The sequence below is a fragment of the Leptinotarsa decemlineata genome, unplaced genomic scaffold, assembly GCF_025532065.1.
Source record: "Leptinotarsa decemlineata unplaced genomic scaffold, Ldec_3_MD MMD2_tig00000218_RagTag_RagTag, whole genome shotgun sequence".
NCBI classification, from domain to species: Eukaryota; Metazoa; Arthropoda; class Insecta; order Coleoptera; family Chrysomelidae; genus Leptinotarsa; species Leptinotarsa decemlineata.
Genome location: NW_027412545.1, coordinates 2,127,592 through 2,147,020, shown reverse-complemented (window position 1 = coordinate 2,147,020; position 19,429 = coordinate 2,127,592). Strand labels below are relative to the sequence as shown.

The 19,429-nt window shown below is 35.5% G+C and overlaps 3 protein-coding genes across 4 annotated transcripts in view; 1 reads left to right on the top strand and 2 right to left on the bottom strand.

Annotated features, from left to right (window-relative positions):
* Window positions 1-1,470, bottom strand: part of LOC111502823 (xanthine dehydrogenase rosy) — a 52,210-nt gene extending 50,740 nt beyond the window's left edge. The window contains 1 exon segment of the mRNA XM_074173237.1: window positions 1,184-1,470. Coding sequence (XP_074029338.1) covers window positions 1,184-1,243 — 60 coding nt within the window. The 5' untranslated portion in view covers window positions 1,244-1,470.
* The window catches only part of LOC111508887 (uncharacterized), a 90,726-nt gene that overhangs the window by 57,374 nt on the left and 13,923 nt on the right, over window positions 1-19,429 (top strand). The window lies entirely within an intron of this gene.
* LOC111508888 (uncharacterized) lies at window positions 11,423-19,227 on the bottom strand. Its single transcript, XM_023164522.2, has 3 exons — window positions 18,907-19,227; window positions 15,328-15,851; window positions 11,423-11,634 (listed from the first exon to the last, which is right to left on the bottom strand). Exons 1-3 carry the CDS (start codon window positions 19,108-19,110, stop codon window positions 11,538-11,540), a joined length of 825 nt encoding a protein of 274 aa, XP_023020290.2. The 5' UTR covers window positions 19,111-19,227; the 3' UTR covers window positions 11,423-11,537.

The following is a 19,429-nucleotide window of genomic DNA, read 5'->3' as shown; positions in this document are numbered from 1 at the left end:
TATTTGAAGGTTGACAGATACTATTTCCAGCAATAACTTGATCAATATGGTAGGTTTTCGCTAGAGTCAATGAGGCAAGTGTCTTACAGCGAAACATCACTGTCATCCAGTGAGGATGACAGTGTTCCATGTAAGTGAAATTTAATTTCTTTCATTAATTATATTGTGTAGGAATCCTGTGAATGATATCTGATTCGATTCCATTACGAATATTTGAAATACAAACGGAATAGAAAAAATGTTTTTCGCATAATTCAACGTTCATATGGAAGTAATTGTTTCGAAAGTATTTTTCTTTCGAAAATAGCTGTTTCGAGAGAGTTTTTCCTTCCAGTTTGTGAAAGTTACTTCTTTAAATGATCTACAAATCTTTGTATAGAGTTAATTTTTGAAATTGATGGCTTCCTTTCTTTGGAAGATTCCCACATTTTTTTTAATCAAGATGGAGAAGTTGAAAGGCAAAACTTTTTTTTTAATTAATCTCTACTGAAAATATACCGTTTCAATTTGAATCCATTTAATTTTTGTATTTTTTGGAAAACGTTTTGTTGACATTTCAAAGTTCCGTTTTTTCTGAATAAGAGAATATATTTTCAAAAGCATAATGAAAAGGAAATCGAAAGCTCTTTTCAATGAGGTATAACCCGATCTTCACTGCTATTAGAGAAATTGGGAGGAGTATAGCTCCTCTTAGAGATAGCTATAGATCTCATTGGTAATAATAGGCCGAGTCACGATTCAAAGTTTGACCTCTTCTATTCTTAGCAAGAAATGGTGATAACGACCTCCTCTCGAAGATATCATTAATGGAAACGAAAGAAAACTCAATGATAAAAGAAGGTCCTAACGGCGGTCAGTTGTAAAGATGATCGAATGAAAAATCGCTGTCTACCTAGCTCTCTGCAGCTTTGACAGCAATCAGGCAACCAGAAAAATAACAAAAAAATGTTTACACAATTTATTTTTCAATCATTCAAGATTTCTATCGTTTAGGGAAAATCAACTGGGTTTTGTTATTCTCTCGAAGTTTGATATATAAGAAAATTCATGCACGTTGTGAAACTCTCATTCTTTTGAAATATCAGTATTTCAGGAGGAATCTATTTCACTTTTTTTTGATAATCATAAAGACAATTCCTAACCTCAATTCCTTACAAATGAAAATCAGAATCAGGCAACTTACTTTTTTACCATTTACGAAAAACACCAGAGTGCTTGTCTCTTTTTCCGAAAATATCACCATTTCTTTGAGAAGAATTTTCAATTGCACAACAAACTTGACACTCGCTGGGTATTTCTATAAGTTAATTAACAATTGCGGTCGCAGCCATAAACTCGAACTACGTTAACTTTCGAATAGTCATGTGATATCAAAACAATTCCCCACATATGCTGAGAAAGATTAAACTTTTATTATTTTGATCCGAAACATCACATCATATCAAATAACACCCAGAATAAACACTGCAGTGCTTCAATGCATGAATATGTGATATACTGTTTGCTAAGGATTTTTGATAAGGTATCTAAACGTGTTTTTTGACCAATTGAAATAAATTTCGATAAAATAAATAAATTATCACATAAGCGTAGTACTTTCAAAATTATCATGAAAATGAAATCAGGTTAGTCGATGGTGTAGTTGATTCTTGCAAACGAATTTGACGACACGAACTTTTCCAATACAAAAAAGCGAAATCAATCGCTTTTCCAGCATGTAAATCGGCACTGAATAGACGTGTGTGTAGAGAGCTCTCAATTATAATCATACTACTTGAGTGTTTCAAGAGGTATAAGTGGGACCATAAGTCCTACGACCCAGATAAGTGCATATTGCAGGTGCTGAAATGGTAATAACATGGAAAATAGCAGAAGAAATCAAATCCGCAGTATACTCTTAGTAAGTTTTTATGATGCACTGTTTGGAACCTTTGGTGTAGTAATGAATATTACTGGAGTCTTTTCCCAACACCAAATCGTTATCTTTAACACCTCGACACGTGTTTCGATCACCAAGTGATCATTTCAAAGAGGAAGATTAAAACTAGAAACTAATGCGAGCTAGCCCTATTTATGCTATATAGGTATTCCATACAGGTAAACCATCTAGGCGTACCACTTATACAGGTATACCAACCTAAATTAATTTTACAATTTTGCCTTATCTATTATTTTACAATATATGTTTATATAAAACAATTTTCAGCTATATAAAAATTAATTTCACAATATTGCCTATCCAAATTTATTTTTGCAATGTGTCCTTATGTAGTAATCAGTAAACCCAACAACATTATTTTATTTTAACAAGCTATATAGTATACTCTTTGGTATAGGTCCGTCATCGTTATTCATAATATTATCGGGTTTTCTTATTTCTACACTCTCATAGGCATCTAGTTGCCTGTTGTTGTTAACTTGTCTAACTAATCCTAATGAACTGAAGTCTATGGAATAGTTTTGTTGCAAAATATAATGGGCGATTGCTGATTTTTCAGGTCTTTCATATTTAAGTGTGCTATGTGTTCCTTATATCTTACTTTAATGTATCTTTTTGTCTGTCCATAATATTTTGCATCGCAGTCCTTACATTTAATTTTGTATATTCCAGACTTTTCCGAATTCTTGACATTGTCTTTTGGACTTCCCAAAAGGCTCTGTAGTGTATGACTTGTTTTAAAAACCACCTTCATCTCTCCTGGTGCCTTTGCAAGAGTCTACGTTAGGTCAATTAGATTCTGCCAGTTCGTAAGAAATCCATTGTTGTCTGCAAATACCACATACAAATCTCAAAGAAGAATTGTTTTCAATATACCTATACTATTGTGAGATTATTTTTGTTGTTTGAGAGGATCATTACTTCCAAATCCGCAAAAGAAAACCTCATGGGCTAATTGTGATTTCCTTTTCATAACACTCCAACAACAGGTCACTTGCTGTTTTTCTCCTATGATCCAGTGACTCACATTCATATAAAATATGACGAGCTGTCTTATCACATTGTTGCATTGTCTGCAGCTGAAGTACCCATTATACAACCGTATTTTGTGCAGGTATACGCTAAAAGGGCAGTATCCAGTGAGTAGCCCTGTAATTAGTCTGAGTTTAAGTAGTTCTTTGGTTCCAGTGTGTTTCCATATTCCATATTCGTCATGTTTCTTATTGATCCATTTCCTGATCTGGTTCCTTAACATGGCTTTTCGTACCCGCACAACTGGTTCAGGTCCCATATACGATTGTGGAGTTGATGTTAAATGTCTAACACACTCAACATCTTTTTCTCTGTTCTAATTCCTGGCACTTTGTATAGAGTAAATTTCTCAGGTACACCAGTTCCTTCATGACATAACAGATTAATACACTTTTTCCTTGAGGCCTTCTTGTGCATTGAAGACTGAATTTAATTCTGCCTGGAAGACGAACGGTTAGGCCGGGTAGGTAGTTATAAATTTCTGCCTGTACCATTGAGTATAGGTGTAGCCTGAGTATACATCTTGTCTGGTTTCAGCCCCGTAAATGCGCTGGAAAGCATTTGCGGAATTATCGTGTATGTTCATCATACGTCTTCTATAGAAGAGTTGGTCGAAAACGCATTACATCCTATTATACTCGAGAAATCTAAAAAATTATTTGATACCGCCTATGATCATTCAATCTCAATTACCTTCAACAACGTGTGGTTCTGTTATTCCCTAACTGAATGGCATCCCAACAATGGCTTGATCCTAAGGTATGTGCATCCCTGCCGAGAGGAGGAAAGACACTGATCCTATCAGCTGTCTCTACGGAACCTTCGAGATACCGGGCGCCCTCTCGTCGTAGCGTCGTGTTGTCACGGTAATGCGGGGCTCTGCTGTGATTGACCTTCTTTCCCTAGCTACTCGTGGGACTTTTATGGACAGAGTAAACTTAAAAATTCTTTTTGACGCTGAGTCTATAGAGGAGATGGATGTCGAGCTTACGACTCCAACTGACCTCCCTGTAAACTTAGATCAGGAGGAAGTCTACAGAGGAGATGGATGTCAAGTTTACGACCCCAACTCACCTCCCTGTAAACTTAGATCAGAAGGAAGTCTATAGAGGAGGTGGATGTCAAGTTTACGACTCCAACTGACCTCCGTGTAAATTCAATTCAGGAGCGAGCCTACAGAGGAGATGGATGTCGAGTTTACGACTCCAACGGACCTCTCTGTAAATTCAGTTCAGGAGCGAGTCTATAGAGGAGATGGATGTCGAGTTTACGACTCCAAAGGACCACCCTGTAAGTTTAGTTCAGGAGCGAGTCTACAGAGGAGATGGATATCGAGTTTACGACTCCAACTGACCTCCCTGTGAATTTAGTTCAGGACCGAGAGCTTCTCAACTCCCCAACTCCTGACCCAATAACTGATCCTCAAAAAAAGGTTTGGTGGTGCAGCCAGGAAATGACTGAGTCGTCTTCTCAAGAGCGGGGTACCTTATAAAACCGCCTTGCACCAAATTCTTAAGCGGCGTACGCAGAATCTGTCTCAAGTGGGGGAACAAACCCCCCATGAGCAGGTTAGCAAACGTTTGCGCTCAAGTGATGATTCACCAAAACCAGAGGCGAAAAAGCCCTGCACGACTGAATGTAAGGCATCGTCAGGTGTAGCTGACGTGCAAAAACCCTCATATGGGAAGGTTGCCGTGGGTATCAAGGTGGAAATTTTGCAACTTGACTATTCGACTACCTCATTAACAGAGCACATACTTCGTGCCTGCCCCGCTAGGGGCCGAATTAGGTTTTCATAGTTTGGCAGAGCCGTACTCTTACCATCTGACCTGAAAGACCACTCACCATACAAACTAATCGGCTTCGTTGAGAAGCTGGGTTTATTTGGCCGAGTGTGAATAGGTGTGAGCCACAATAAACCCTTGCGGGTTGCGGTGGAGGGTAGAATAGACCCACTCACCTTGAACCTAACCTAACTTAACCTACCTTCAACAATTTTTTTTATTCATTTGGAAAACCTAAAGATGCCATTAAGTGTGGAATATACATCCTTCAAATGTCCGCTATGGCTTCTCTGGGTGGAGCGCATCCGAAACTTCCAATTTTCCATGACTTTGGCGGCGCATAAATCAGGCTGAATTTGACCGATTGCAAGAGTTATGTTGGCTTGAAGAGAGGCTGCGGTTTGTGGCTTATTTGCATACATCTGCGAGTTAAGAAAACCCCACAAGAAAAAGTCTAACTGCGTCAAATCGCACGATCTCGGTGCCAGTTTATATTACCCCATGTGAGATGACCATGCTCTCAAATGGTTCGTTCTGAATATCCAATGTGGCATGAGCTGTTAGGCACGTAGCACCGTTCTGTTCAAACCAAATATCGTTGGTGTCAAAATCATCCAATTCAGGCCAACAGGGGATGGTAATTGTGAAACTAAAGTTAAATTACTGGGCATTACATTAGATAATAGACTCAACTGGTCTGCACATATTTCTCAACTGAAGAGAAAACTCTCGGGTTCACTATTTGTTCAATTGAAGTACTTCACTAGTGCAAATATATTTAAAACCTCATATTTTTCACTGTTTCACTATCATATTAGTTATGGTGTACAACTTTGGGAAAATTCATGCCATTCCATTCAAATATTTAGGATGCAAAAGAAGGCATTGAGAGTGCTGGCTAATATTGGATTCAGGGATCACTGTCAAGAATATTTAAAAAAACTCAGAATTATGCCATTGCCAACTTTATTTCTTCATTACGTTTTGATTGAAATCCATAAGAAGAAACCATCCTTGGCGAAACAATGTCATATCCACGAACATAACACACGAAACGCTCACCACATTAGAATAAATCGATTTCGTCTTCACTTATCGCGAAAATATTCCATAAATTACTCTCTGTACAATATTTTGCCCCAAGATTTCAAAGAAATCAGTCTAAACACATACACGTACCCATTCTTACAGAAATGGGCCTCATCGCTGAAGATGATTTCTCGATGAAAATTAGGGTCAGTTGTAGATGTAGCTTCAACAAGATGGGCGTTATCAATTGTCAAAGTTTGGAAGTTCCTGTTGGAAAACCCTATATAACAGAGAAGACCAGTAGTTTATGATTCAATTTGAGAAATATGTGGATTCGTTTCACGTAATCGATGACAAAATTATTCAGTTCTCGTAATCAAATATTAAAAAACTAAATTTTTCGTACATGGTTACAAAAATGCCATTTTGTATATCGAAATTAGAAACACATACTTCCGGTAATCCAAAACCATTATTATGTTATGCAAAAGAGTTGAATTATGAATACTTTGACCTCTTACAAATAAGTTGATGTAACGTGAAGTTTCCGTCGGTTTCGAAAAGTTTTTATTGTACTTAGCAAGGTACCGTGCAACACTTTGAGGCTTAAGAAAGTACCAGTAAATCTAGCCCAGAAAAAGTATCCTTATGATAAAAATCCAACCTATCTTGCGTACACAGCGGCAGAAATCATAGTGTTATATGTTATATAAATAACTGAAATAAGTCTGCCCTAGCTTTCTATTTTGTAACCTTCAGAAAAGGCCCCTCAGCGTTTTTTTTCCAATCCTCGAAGCAATTCTGATATGCACTCGAGATCTCTCAGCGATTCGATTTTCATCTCCTCAATCGTCACATCATCCTTTCATAGGTTTTTTCAATCTTGGGAACGGAAAAAGTCACAGGTTGGCGAAGCTGGTGAATATGGTGGCTGAAGCATGATTACGGTGTTGTTTTAGGCCAAAAAATTACGAGCAAGCAATGACCAGTGAGTAGGTGCATTATCGTGATTCAAAAGCAGTTATTTGTTTTTCCACAATGCCGGATGTTTTCTTCGCATTGTTTTTTGCAAGCGGCGCATAACTTCAAGATAATAATCCTTGTTGACCGTACGATCATGTGGCAAGGACTCTTGATGCACAACGCCACGCTAATCAAAGAAAATAGTGAGCAAAACTTTGACATTCGATCGAACTTTGCGTGCTTTTTTTGGTCTCTCCTGATTCGTCACCAGTTTTTATGACCCTTTTAATCAAATCTGGATCGCCGTTGACGACATTCAACAATTCCTGAGCGATGCTCATGCAACGGTTTTTTGATAAAAATTCAGCAATTTCGGAATTAACTTTGCTGCCACACGCTTTATGTCCAAGATTTTTAAAAAAATTGCCTGGCTTGAGCTTGCCGATATGCTGATATCCCAAGCAAGATTCCACGATTCTCCATAACAATTTTCTTCACTTTATCAACATTTTCATCGGTTGATGATGTGCCGGGGCGTCCAGGGTGAGCGTCGTCATTCATATCTTCTTGTATAGCTGAGTATAGTTCATTGCAAAACACAAATAATCTTGGACAAAATAAGAATCTGGTGTAACCAGATGAAACTAATTTTTTGGGAAGCATATGCCTCGATTCGCATATCTCCTGAAAGAACTTTATTTTGAGACATACTATGCATGTATTCATAGTATTGTTTCTATGGTATTCTCTGCTGGGGTAATTCGCCAGACTCTAATAGTGTTTTAGTATGGCAGAAGAGAATTTTGTTGAAATAACAATATAATACCAGTTAGAAGACCTAGAATTCCCAGGCTACATCTAACTGGAACCACAAATGTGCGGTTGGCTCCTGTTGTTGATTCCGTGCATATGTGTTGTTTCCTGCTTTCGGCAAACAAGTGTTGCCCATCTTTACACTTGGCTGCACCGCGCTGATGAGGCCAATAGCCAGAAACACGTGTCCGCGGTTTGCCCCCCCTTTTTGGAGTGTTATGTCCACTAATTGTTTCATTTTTGATTTGTACATCATACACACTCGATCAAATCTTTGTCTGTATTTATATCCTGGACCCGGATGTCACGCAGGTAGCTATAGCTGCCTACGTGGTCATGTTAGATGTAGCCTGGGAATTCTAGGTCTTCTAACTGGAACCACAAATGTGCGGTTGGCTCCTGTTGTTGATTCCGTGCATATGTGTTGTTTCCTGCTTTCGGCAAACAAGTGTTGCCCATCTTTACACTTGGCTGCACCGCGCTGATGAGGCCAATAGCCAGAAACACGTGTCCGCGGTTTGCCCCCCTTTTTTGAGTGTTGTGTCCACAAATTGTTTAATTTTTGATTTATATCATGCACACTCGATAAAATCTCTATTTGTATATATATATATATATATATATATATATATATATATATATATATATATATATATATATATATATATATTACAATGTAGGTTTTCACGGATGGTAGAATATGATGTGTTGTTCTTCCGGGTGTTCATCCGTTGGCGAAACGTCCGACTATTCGATAGTCGACGTTTCGCCATCATCTCAGATGGCATTATCAAGACGAGTTACTGCTTCGCTTCGCTTCGGAAGAACAACACATTATATATATATATATATATATATATATATTACAATGTATTTTTTCACGGATGGTAGAATATGATGTGTTGTTCTTCCGGGTGTTCATCCGTTGGCGAAACGTCCGACTATTCGATAGTCGACGTTTCGCCATCATCTCAGATGGCATTATCAAGACGAGTTACTGCTTCGCTTCGCTTCGGAAGAACAACACATCATATATATATATATATATATATATATATATATATATATATATATATATATATATATATATATATATATATCAAGTTCGTTGATTCTGATTCTGTGAAAACATTGCAACAGCAGCGATACAGCAACATAGTACTAGTCATATACATATATAAAAATGAAGTTTGTTGGTTGGTTGGTAAGTGATAAACTTCTACATCGCTCAACCGATTGTGATGAAACTTGACATTTATAAGTAACCTTTCATAGAGAAGGTTTCTAGGTAATCGATTTTTCTGTAAATCGCCACTAGATGGCGCTGTAGAACAATTTTTTGAAAGCACTGTTCTATAACGCGCACGCCTAAGTTCGTTGATTCTGATTATACAGAAATACTGTGCTGATTCTGTCAAAACATTTCAACAGCAGCGATATAGCAACATAGTACTAGTCATATATATTAAAATGGATGTTTGTTGGTTGGTTGGTAAGTGATAAACTTCAACATCGCACAACCGATCGTGATGAAACTTGAGAAACTTTTCATAGAGAAGGTTTTAAGGCTATCAATTTTTCTGTAACTTGCCACTAGATGGCGCTGTAGAACAATTTTTTAAAAGCACTGTTCTATAACGCTGCGCACGCCTGAGTTCGTCAAAACATTGGAACAGTAGCGATATAGCAACATACTACTAGTTACCTATAAATGAAAATATAGATTACTTCTCACTTTATGGGAAATCTGATGAATTACTTATTCCAGAATTACTAGTATTAGAGTATATAACCACATTTCTTGGGAGTTGAAGAAAATGAACAATATCATTTGACAATTTTATATTCAACGGATGATAATAATCGAAACTGCATGTCTGTATTTATGAAATGTGTTCTAATATTTTAGTTTATTGCAAATGAAATCTATTTGTAGAATAATTTCGAAATGGTTCCTGACCTTTTGGTAAATATCACTGTACATAAAGTGGAAGTCAAAAGTTGATTCAGGATAATACATATTCAGAATGACTTCATTAATTGATGTTCAATTTTTTTATTTGCATCAAATTCTATTATTCGAACAAGTGAAATAAGTTTGGTTTTATCATAAGAAAGGTTTTGGCTTCTTCGTCTTCATACAAAAAAATGTGGTAATCTTTCAAAGAAGGGAAGGAAGTATTCAATTTAAAAAAATTACTCTAAACAAAGATGTATAGATCATGTAAAGAAGTGATTTTCAGACACAAACTGGAAAAAAAACACTGCATTATACAAAACACTTTTATCCATTCAGTTTGTATTTCAAACCTTCATTATGGAATTGAATCAGATATCATTCACAGGATTACTACACACATTGTAGTAAATGAAAGGGGAAAATTTCACTTACATGGAACACTGTCATCCTCACTGGTGGACATCCGATTTTTCGGAGTGAGACATGCCTTATTGTCTGTTCAGCACCAATTTGGATAACATTATATGTATTGAAAACTAAATATTCTAGACATACCACAGATATGTAGACCAACCTCCCTCTCCACTTCATTAATTAATAACTTTGAAATGATATACAGGCCATTTTTAGCTTATCCCACTATTACTCGGAAACGGTTTGATTGGACAGTGTGAATGTCAGTGTTTTTTTCAATTATCTGCCAAAAACTAGAATTGTCGAATTTCGTTTTTGGGCTCTATCGCCTTCATTTCGACTGATAAAAAAGGGCACAGGAAATCCCAATACTGTTTCATATTTGTCATAATCTGATATAAACCAATTTGCAATGTGACGTTTCATTCATTAAATTTCATCATCAACTTAATTTTTTGAATACGGGCCTATAGTTTTTTTCATCAATTCGATTTGTTATCAAAGTGGCTACAAATAGATTGCTTTGTGAAATTCTTTTTATTGTTTTGTGAGGATGATGTGATTTTAATAATCCCCAAGCAATCGGAAGGAACTTTTCTTTCAGAAATAAATACAACTTTGTAATTGGTTAAACTGAACCCGTTTTGATAAAACCATAATCTATTACCGGACAGCTCGTCCTTATTTATACTTTTTAAAAACTCAAAATCAATGCAGAGAGGAAGTTTTTTCATAGAATAATGAAATTAATTTGATTACAGAAATAGATACGATCAAACGTAAATTTGGAAGTTTCAAAAGAAAATTGAAGAAAATTGAAGTTATTATTGTATCTATTTGACACATGGCGGAGTGGCAATATATAAGAATAATGAATGTCAACTGTCTCTATATAAGTTAGACCTGAATGATATCTCTGTAGAACGATTACTGATCTCAAACTATTTTCAGAATGTTTTGCAAATATGTTGGAAAAAGTTGCTTCTCATTATAAAACTATTGTTATTGAAGGTGATTTTAATATTAATTTCTTGGAATGTAGTAATGGCAGGACACTCTTTGAGGATTTGCTGGGATGTTATGATATAGCAGTAACAATAAGGTCTCCAACTAGAGTGACTGCAATTTCTAGTACTTGTATAGATACTATTTTTATACGCTCCAATATAAATGACTGGTGATCAGACGAATTCTCAGAAAATAATACTCTGAAGTTTCTGAATCAATTGGAAGATGAACAATGGGAGAATATTTACACTGAAAATGATATCAATAATGCCTGGAACAAATTTCTTAATATCATTAGTGAATTGATAGATTCCTGTTTGCCTATTAAAAAAATATCCATTAATAAAATAGGTGAAAAGAGAATTTGGTTTAACGAGGAGTTTCTGCATTTAAAGCAGCAATTAACTCTCAACTCTTCTGAAATCTTTCCTGCGAAATATTTATTTATGGCTACTGGGTCAGTACAAAAAACAAACGATATGATTTTAGATATAAGTATTCAGTTTATCAGATCATTGAGATGGCCACATGTGAAATGTAATTGAAACTAATCAAACTAAAAAATAAATAAATATACTTATTCTACTAATCTAAACTAATTTTCTGAAGACTCTGAGGATGAAGACGAAACATCAGAAGAGCCGTGTCTGAATCTTGATGCTAGATTACTGGCGAGCCGACTGATTCCGTATCTATAACAAAAAATGTTGGTGATTATTGAAACATTATTATTTTGTTCTGGCAGTAGGTAAATTGTAAAAGGAAAAATACCTAACATGTCTAGCTAAAACCTTAAGTATTTCCAGAACACCTCATTGGTCTACTATGTGATTATGGTTAAAAAAATTATCTTGACTTGTAATGAGCCTTGTCTTGTATGAAAGAGAAAACGATATATGTTTTCAACTTTTCCTCAGAGACCTAACTTGAGATTTACACTTGCTCCTAAAGACGAAAATTTCTTCGAAGGATATTCATTTCCCTGATGTATATTTACACGGTCCATAGTGAATTAATGAGCTTAATGTAATCATGATATTTATTCACTACTGGTCTTAAAGTTGAGATTTGTTTTCTGTTTCTGGACGAAATATTTCAAAAAAACATTTAAATTTTTTTCATTAAAATATAATTCCCTTCAACAATGGTTTCAATAACTTAGCAAAGTTTACAATATATGAAGAATTGGTAACTGCAAATCTTCTTCTCGATTATAGGTATATTTGAAATTCTTTAGAAAGTTTCTATTATATTACACATTTAAAAACGGTATCGAACAAATTTACTGAAAGAGTTAATAGAAGTGAGGCTAATCATCAAATTAGATGATACAAAAAAGATATGTTGAATATTTTTCAGATTAATATGATTGCATTTAATATTTGTGAAACATGAACTCAGTTTCAAGCAACAGACTATAGGAACCACCTTGCATAATTGGGAAAGAACTCCAGAGTAACAGAAACAGCATCAGAGACAGATTTGCCAAATCACCAGGAGCTGGAGATAGAAATCAAATGGATGCTGATAGTAATATTAATCTGAAGGCAAGCTGTTATTTGGAATACATAGGATTGATGGCTGATTATCATATGTATATATTCGTTATCCTCGTAGCAGACCAATGCCATATCCACTATTTACTAGAGTGAACCCGCAGATCATATTGAACAAATAGTAGAATCGCTGTCATTGATGGGAAATCCTCGTTGTTTCGGTAAGACAAAAATGATCCTTTAACAAAAGATTTGACCACTTTCTTTCGAGCTAATTGATTTGAATGACATACAAAAATACAGAAAGATATATAAGACCTTTGAAAGTACTGAATTTTTAAGCTCTGGCGTGTTACAAACGTTGATGATGATGCTGAGGGAACTGGAATTTATAAGAAAAGGGTTAAAAAAGTTTAAATTTTTCAGTTTTTCAGACACTTTGAATTTTATTGTAAAATTTCCATTCAGGATGTAGTTTTCAACCGTCTACTCACTTTAAGATACTTCAAACATGAATTTCAACTGAGTCACATTTAGGATTACTATGAATCTTTCGAAAGTTTTCAAAAAGATGAGATTTTCACTAAAGAGTTTTACAAAAACGCAACACGCGTTTCGACATACAATGGCTTCTTCGGGCGTGTCTTTACTTAGTACTTTTCTAAGGACAAAACACAAACACTATAGGAAAATATTAAGGCATTCTCAGAGCGGTGCCTGCGCGAAAGTAGCGATTTATATTGGATTTGAATCGCTGGAGATTAAATCCATTTGGAAAAACGTTCTCAAGAAGTTTATTCCACATAAATGCAGTTCTCCAGATGAAAAAGTTCTTGAACAGTAAAGTTTGAGGTGTACTGAGTTGAATCTCAAAACGATGAGCAGCAACAGTCCGTCTCGTGAAAGTATCTATAGAAGAGAGACAAATCTCCAACCTTTCTTCAATATTCCAGACTATCAAGGTTGCACGTGATGTTCACGTCTCCAATCAGGCAGATGACTCTTTTCTGGATGGAATCCAGCAACTTCAGAGTATGTTTGGGGGTAGAGCTCATATACATGAGAACAATACTTCAAAGAAGGTCTGATCTGAGCTTTATAAAGCATCAAAAGTTGCTGAGGTGTGTATAGTTTTCTAGTTCGGAACAGTGTTCCAACTTTTGAGAAGCAGCCTTTGCAATTCCAGCGATATGATTGTGCCAAGACATATTGGTGTCCATTTTAACCCCCAAAAAACTTATCGAAACACACCTGACCTGACATTATTATATTCGGTTCGGAAACATTTATTTTCTTGAAGAAAACCGATGCCTGGGTTTTTGTGGCATTAAAATGTGCATCCCCATGCTGCCGGTGAAAATGTGCCTCCGAAGCCGATGTCCTGGAATCCAAATGGAATGATGACCAGACAAGACGAAGTTTGGCCAGCAAACCCTCATGCGACACACGGTCAAAAGCCTTTGAAATATCAATAGCTCTTGATTCTCCATGTTTCTTCTCGATTGCGTTATTCCAAATATGGATGACGTACGATGGAAGGTCGCCAGTTGATTTTTGTTTCCGAAAGCCATATTGATGATCGCTGAAGATGTTGAAGCCTTTCAAATATTCGAGGATATGGTAGTTTACGACTTTCTCCATGATTTTTTATATCACTGACAGCAAAGCGACATTACTCAGGATAGACACGCCCGAAGGAGCCATTGAATGGCGAAACACGTGTTGTGATTTTGTAAAACTGTTTAGTAAAAATCTCACAATGAAGTGTTTTTTGAATACGTTAAGTATGGATTTTCATCAAGTATCCACCAATTCCAATCAGTTTGTAATTTTCAGAATATTAAATGTTGAACATACCAATTGTTATTTCTTTCATTCTTATACATATATTCAGCATTAAAGCATCACTACAATCTAATTTCTGGTTGACTAACCATTCTTTGCTATCTAACCTGAGCCAATAGTTGCTTTATTTGAAAAAGGAACGCAAGAACTACTTGCGAACTGTTGTTGTTGAAACATTTTTATTTTTACCTTTAGTCCTCTTTCGTTATGTTCAAAATCGAAATTGTTGAATAAACTGTTTGTTGAATGAACTCATAGCACAGTATATCAACTGTATCTGACGGTGAGGTTGATTTTATAAAATTGTAGAGACGTAAATAATACTGAAATGTTTTCAGAATTTTAATATTTCAGAAGCCGAGAAGGGCTTCTAAAAAATCAAAATTCAAAATAGATGTTAAAAACTTCAGTTCGGGTTTTGAATAAGGGGCCTAGTAATAAAAATCAATGTCAATTCAACAAGTTGAATCAAGAAAATATTTTCAAATAAAATTTGTAAATATTTCTCACAAAATTCCAACATTGTATGATCTGGCAAATCCCTGTCGTAAACCAACTGTACCGGCTAATACCACGGTGGATATTGAAACATGGAAATTCTCGCAGATGTTTGTTGTGGTCACCTACAGCCGGTTTCGGAGTATTACGCCTCGTCAGCGCAGGATATATATCCAACCAAAACAGTAGTGCGTCCGGGACTCGATATAAAACAGATCCCATCTCAGATTGATTGCTGTCTTGATAGAATCTGTTCAGCACTGACGAGGAGTAGTACTCCTAGACCGACCGACTGATTTCAGCGATGTCCTGCTGCTATATTCTGCTTTGTGAGAAAACTTGAAGAATTGTGTGTAGTATATAATGTCTACGTGGTATTAGTCGGAGAAGTAGTTGTTTTCTGGCAGGCATTCACCATGTCCTACTGTGCTGTAGCGTTGGGAGAGGTGAATATTTCGAAATAATGATACATATGTATATCTCTTTGAAACAGTGGCAAAGCCTATTTTGATCTCAAAAATTTGTTTTAAAAATATCCACACTTACTGCAGATGCGGAGAGGAGTTTCCGGGTCGTCGGACTCGTCTGCACCTTCCCCTCTTATCCCTCGAGAAACCAGAAGCACATCGCTTCAATTGCAAAATCTCTCCTTGAGGCAAGTTTTCACTGGGTTCATGGACATCTTCCCCAGGCACTATTCCTACACTGACAGGGGTTTCAATAATTTGTACTTTTATCTTACCAGGTGCGCTGTATTCATCTTTTCTTAGAGTTTTTGGTGTAGTAGTAGAAGAGCCAGTATCTTTAGAAGGCTCGTTGCTTTGACTTTCGGTGGAAACCGAACTTTCTTCGGTTTTCGTGGGTTCCTTTTCTTTTGAGCTCTCTGTGCTTGGAGAGACAATCGGGTAGGGGTGATTAGACGGTTTGACAGTTGAGGATGGATTGTCCCCAACGGGAGTGCTAGAAGGAAACGCCGATGTTGAAGATGAGGATATAGAAGCAGTTTCTGTTGGCTTTTGTGTGGCTGGTTTCACGGTGAAATCTGAATAATCATAATCGTAATCGTAATCCTGAAAATAAAAAATTATTTAATGAAATATTAAGAATGATTTTTCAAATTCAGAATCAGAGTTTGGATAGCTTCGTTATTCAATACCTTCAAAGATAGATATTATTATTCAATGAACCCAACGAACTATACATATAATTCAGGTTTTTTTTTTCGATATTTATCTTCATGTTAAATATTTTTGTTTCACCTTATCTGTCGAAATACATTTTAAGTGCCCAACATTAATTAGTTCCAGAAAAAAGTCAACCATACAAGAAATATTTAAGACTAATCATATTTTTCCATTATTTAAACATTGTTTTTTAGGGAAGATTAGTTTTTGGAAAACGCTTTTTTTTTCTTTATCTCCATCTATATACAAAAAAACCTGTAAATTTTCAAAAAAAGTAATTACCATAAAAAGAAACTCTTCGCAAAGATGTATACCTAAATCATCAGATACAAACCCCAAGTCATCTATGGGATCGATAGAGAACTCAATTTCCAAATATCAAAGATAAACGACGTTCCCTAAGGCAGTCAACTGTCTTTTAAGAACAGTTGAGTCCAGGAATGCATTTGTGGTTCAGCCTAGAACTACTGAGGAGATATATGGCGAGTCAAAACAGAAATGTCTGGTGTTAATTATAAATGCGTTGTGTTTGGCCTTCCATTTCTAATATTTGAAAATTGAGTTCTTTGTCTATACCATAGATGGCGTCTTCGTAAGGGAGGATGTCATCGCCCTTCTTTACTCAAGCTTGTCCTTCAAGGACAGTCGAGTCCAGCAATGCATTTGTGATTCAGCCTAGCACCACTGATTAGACCTACGACTGGTCGAAACAACAATGTCTGGTATTGAATCATAAATGCGTTATATTTGGGCTCTGGTTTTCAAACTTATGCCTTGCTGTGGAAGATGCACTGAAAGGCAGGGAAAGAATGTCTTTGGCGGTAAATGTAGAAGCTTGACTTAGCAATTGACCGTCTAGAAGAGCCTCGTTTATTTTCGAAAGGAAAGATGTCATTGCCCTTCTTTATTTGAAAGAGTATTGAACTTTCTAGATGCATATGTAGGGATTATAGTTTTCCATATAAGCAAATGATGTCTGTTTCAATTCCATAATGATGTTTGGAGTACCAACTTATTGGGAAAAAGTAATTTTCGTAATTCAATGTTCATATGTTTGAAAGCAATTGTTTTAGGTGAGCTTTTGCTTCCAGTTTGTAAAAAACTTCTGTGTATGATACATTAATACATTTCACTAGTTCGGACTTCCATTGTCTACTATAAAATGATTTGAAATCCCTGAAACAAGTAAAAAAGAATAATTAAAAAAGAATAGTTGAAAATAACAATTATATTAAGCAACAATAAACCTGAAATGAAATGATAGTGAAATAACCTACAAGTAAAAATATAATAATTGAATAAATAAAAAATTAAAGGAATGTAAAAAAATAATAATAAAAAAATAAATAAATAAATAAAAAAGTGTAGAGATTCCAAGTCACGTTAGTTCACGACGTTTCGATTGTTGGTATCTACAATCGTCTTCGGGTGATGACATTTTATAGTAGACAATGGAAGTCCGAACTAGTGAAATTCATCACGAAACATTGTCAATCACCTTCAAACAAACATTAATACATCTTTCTAGAGAGTTTACTTCGAAGTTATTTCCTTTTTCCGGAAGTTTCTCTTGTTAACGTAATAAGATGGAGAAGTAGAAAGCCAAAAGGCTTTTTCCTAAAAATGTTCTCATTATTTTCGAAAACGACTGAGAACATTGTTACTCGGCATAGAACCAATTCCATTTATACTAAAAAGTTTTACAAAAACTTTGAACAAAATACTTGAGGGAAGTGTAAAATTGAACCGACAGAGGAAACATCGAAAAAAGATATTGCACAATATTTATTGCCCTAAAGTAAATTTATAACTTTGAGTTTTTCTGTGATCCTCACAGTTCAGAAAATAATGTCGAATTTAAAGAAAACTTAATTTCATTAATGGCCAGCAAGCAGATTAACAAACTCATTAGTGAAGCAACTAATGAAACATAGTTACTCCTAAATCTAATTTTGATAAAAATCACGATTGTAGAATATGAAACTATCAACTTAATTTGCTTTATTTTCAGGTGGTGATAATTATTGGGTACCGGGGCGTGTAGACGGGAAGTACTAACAAAAATGTCAATTGATCTAATGAACGACATGAAAGACATGTTGCTTGTAAACATGACAGATTTCAAAACACATATTAAGAGAACTTTTATTGTACTTGGGCATGAAAACCTTCTGTTGTACTGGCAATATTTGTCTATACTGCCATACCATACTCCACATAACACATTATTCGTGATTAAAAAAAAAGGGTAATGTTAAATTCATCCTGTTTATATCCACAGTTTTGGAAATCTCTGATTGAGAATCGCAGAATTTTCAAATTTAGCCAATCCTAAAAATAACACAGGTCATAGCAACAACGGTATTTGCTGACAATGGTGGAAACATCACAAATTTGAAGAGACAAGGTGGCTGGAAGTCCACCAATGTTGCTGAAGGATATACAGACAATTCACTTACAAACTTAAAATTGCCAAGACCATTCAAAAATTATCAGATGAAAACAAATCAATATGAAACGGAAACCTTGTTCTGTCTTCAACAAAAAGAATTCAAATATACCAAGCATTACAAACAAATTGAATTCCTTCAATATTAACAATTGCTGGAATTGTCTTATAAATAATAATATTAATAAGAATGGGAATGTTTCTGTTAGTGCCGATCTGTTCGAATTTCAATTTTTAATATTAATAAGAATGAAAATTTTCCAAATTTTGTTCTTCAAAAAAAATATAATGATGAAATGTGTCTCATGGATTTGTTATTTTACACGGTTGCCGAAACTTTTTCGTGAGGACTTCTTTTTATTTCGATATCGATTTTGCAAAAACTAAATCTTTATTTAAAAAATTGTTTAGAAAATTTCAATATTTTCCTGAAGTAAACTGATTCAATTATTTCTGTATAAGAAAGAGTGAAAAAATATATCGGGAACTTACCCCCAGGGAGCTGGCCTCGTCCGACAGCACCGCAATTATCTGAAAATCTTTCAGATGCAATTGGATGTTGTAATCTCCCGTCTGCTTCTGATCATACAGGGTGTGGGGTGAATGATGATCACTCTTCTTCGACTTGGGAGCGCCATCGCTTGGGATTACAATCAGCAATGAAACTAAACATAAATAGCATTGTTTAATTGCCATCTCGGGGCAACCGTTCGTTCACTTTTCTGGTTTCTTCTTCGATGATTTGATATGAACTGAAGAGATATTTCGCCAAGAGTACTCCCCATATCATGGCCAAGGCCAGTGGCGGCTCTAAACCAATTATCTCCGCATATTTATACGGTATATTTTGTTGCAAGCTGCTTTATAGAAAACATCATGAATATAATGGCATTCTGGCTATTTATAGACGGAATTTTTTCAAAGAAAATATGACTGTTGATTCTTTTGTTGTGTAGTGACTGGTGAAATTTCACCGTTGAGAAAATTAATGCATCGCAAATCGTTAAAAAATAAT

Bases quoted from the DNA above. Each gene is read 5' to 3' on its own strand.
- LOC111508888 (XM_023164522.2), bottom strand. From the start codon at position 19,110: ATGGCAATTAAACAATGCTATTTATGTTTAGTTTCATTGCTGATTGTA. The intron at 15,852-18,906 runs GTAAGTTCCCGA...TTTTATTTTCAG, and splicing joins ACGAGGCCAGCTCCCTGGGG to GATTACGATTACGATTATGA. The intron at 11,635-15,327 runs GTAAGTGTGGAT...TTTTTGTTATAG, and splicing joins AACTCCTCTCCGCATCTGCA to ATACGGAATCAGTCGGCTCG.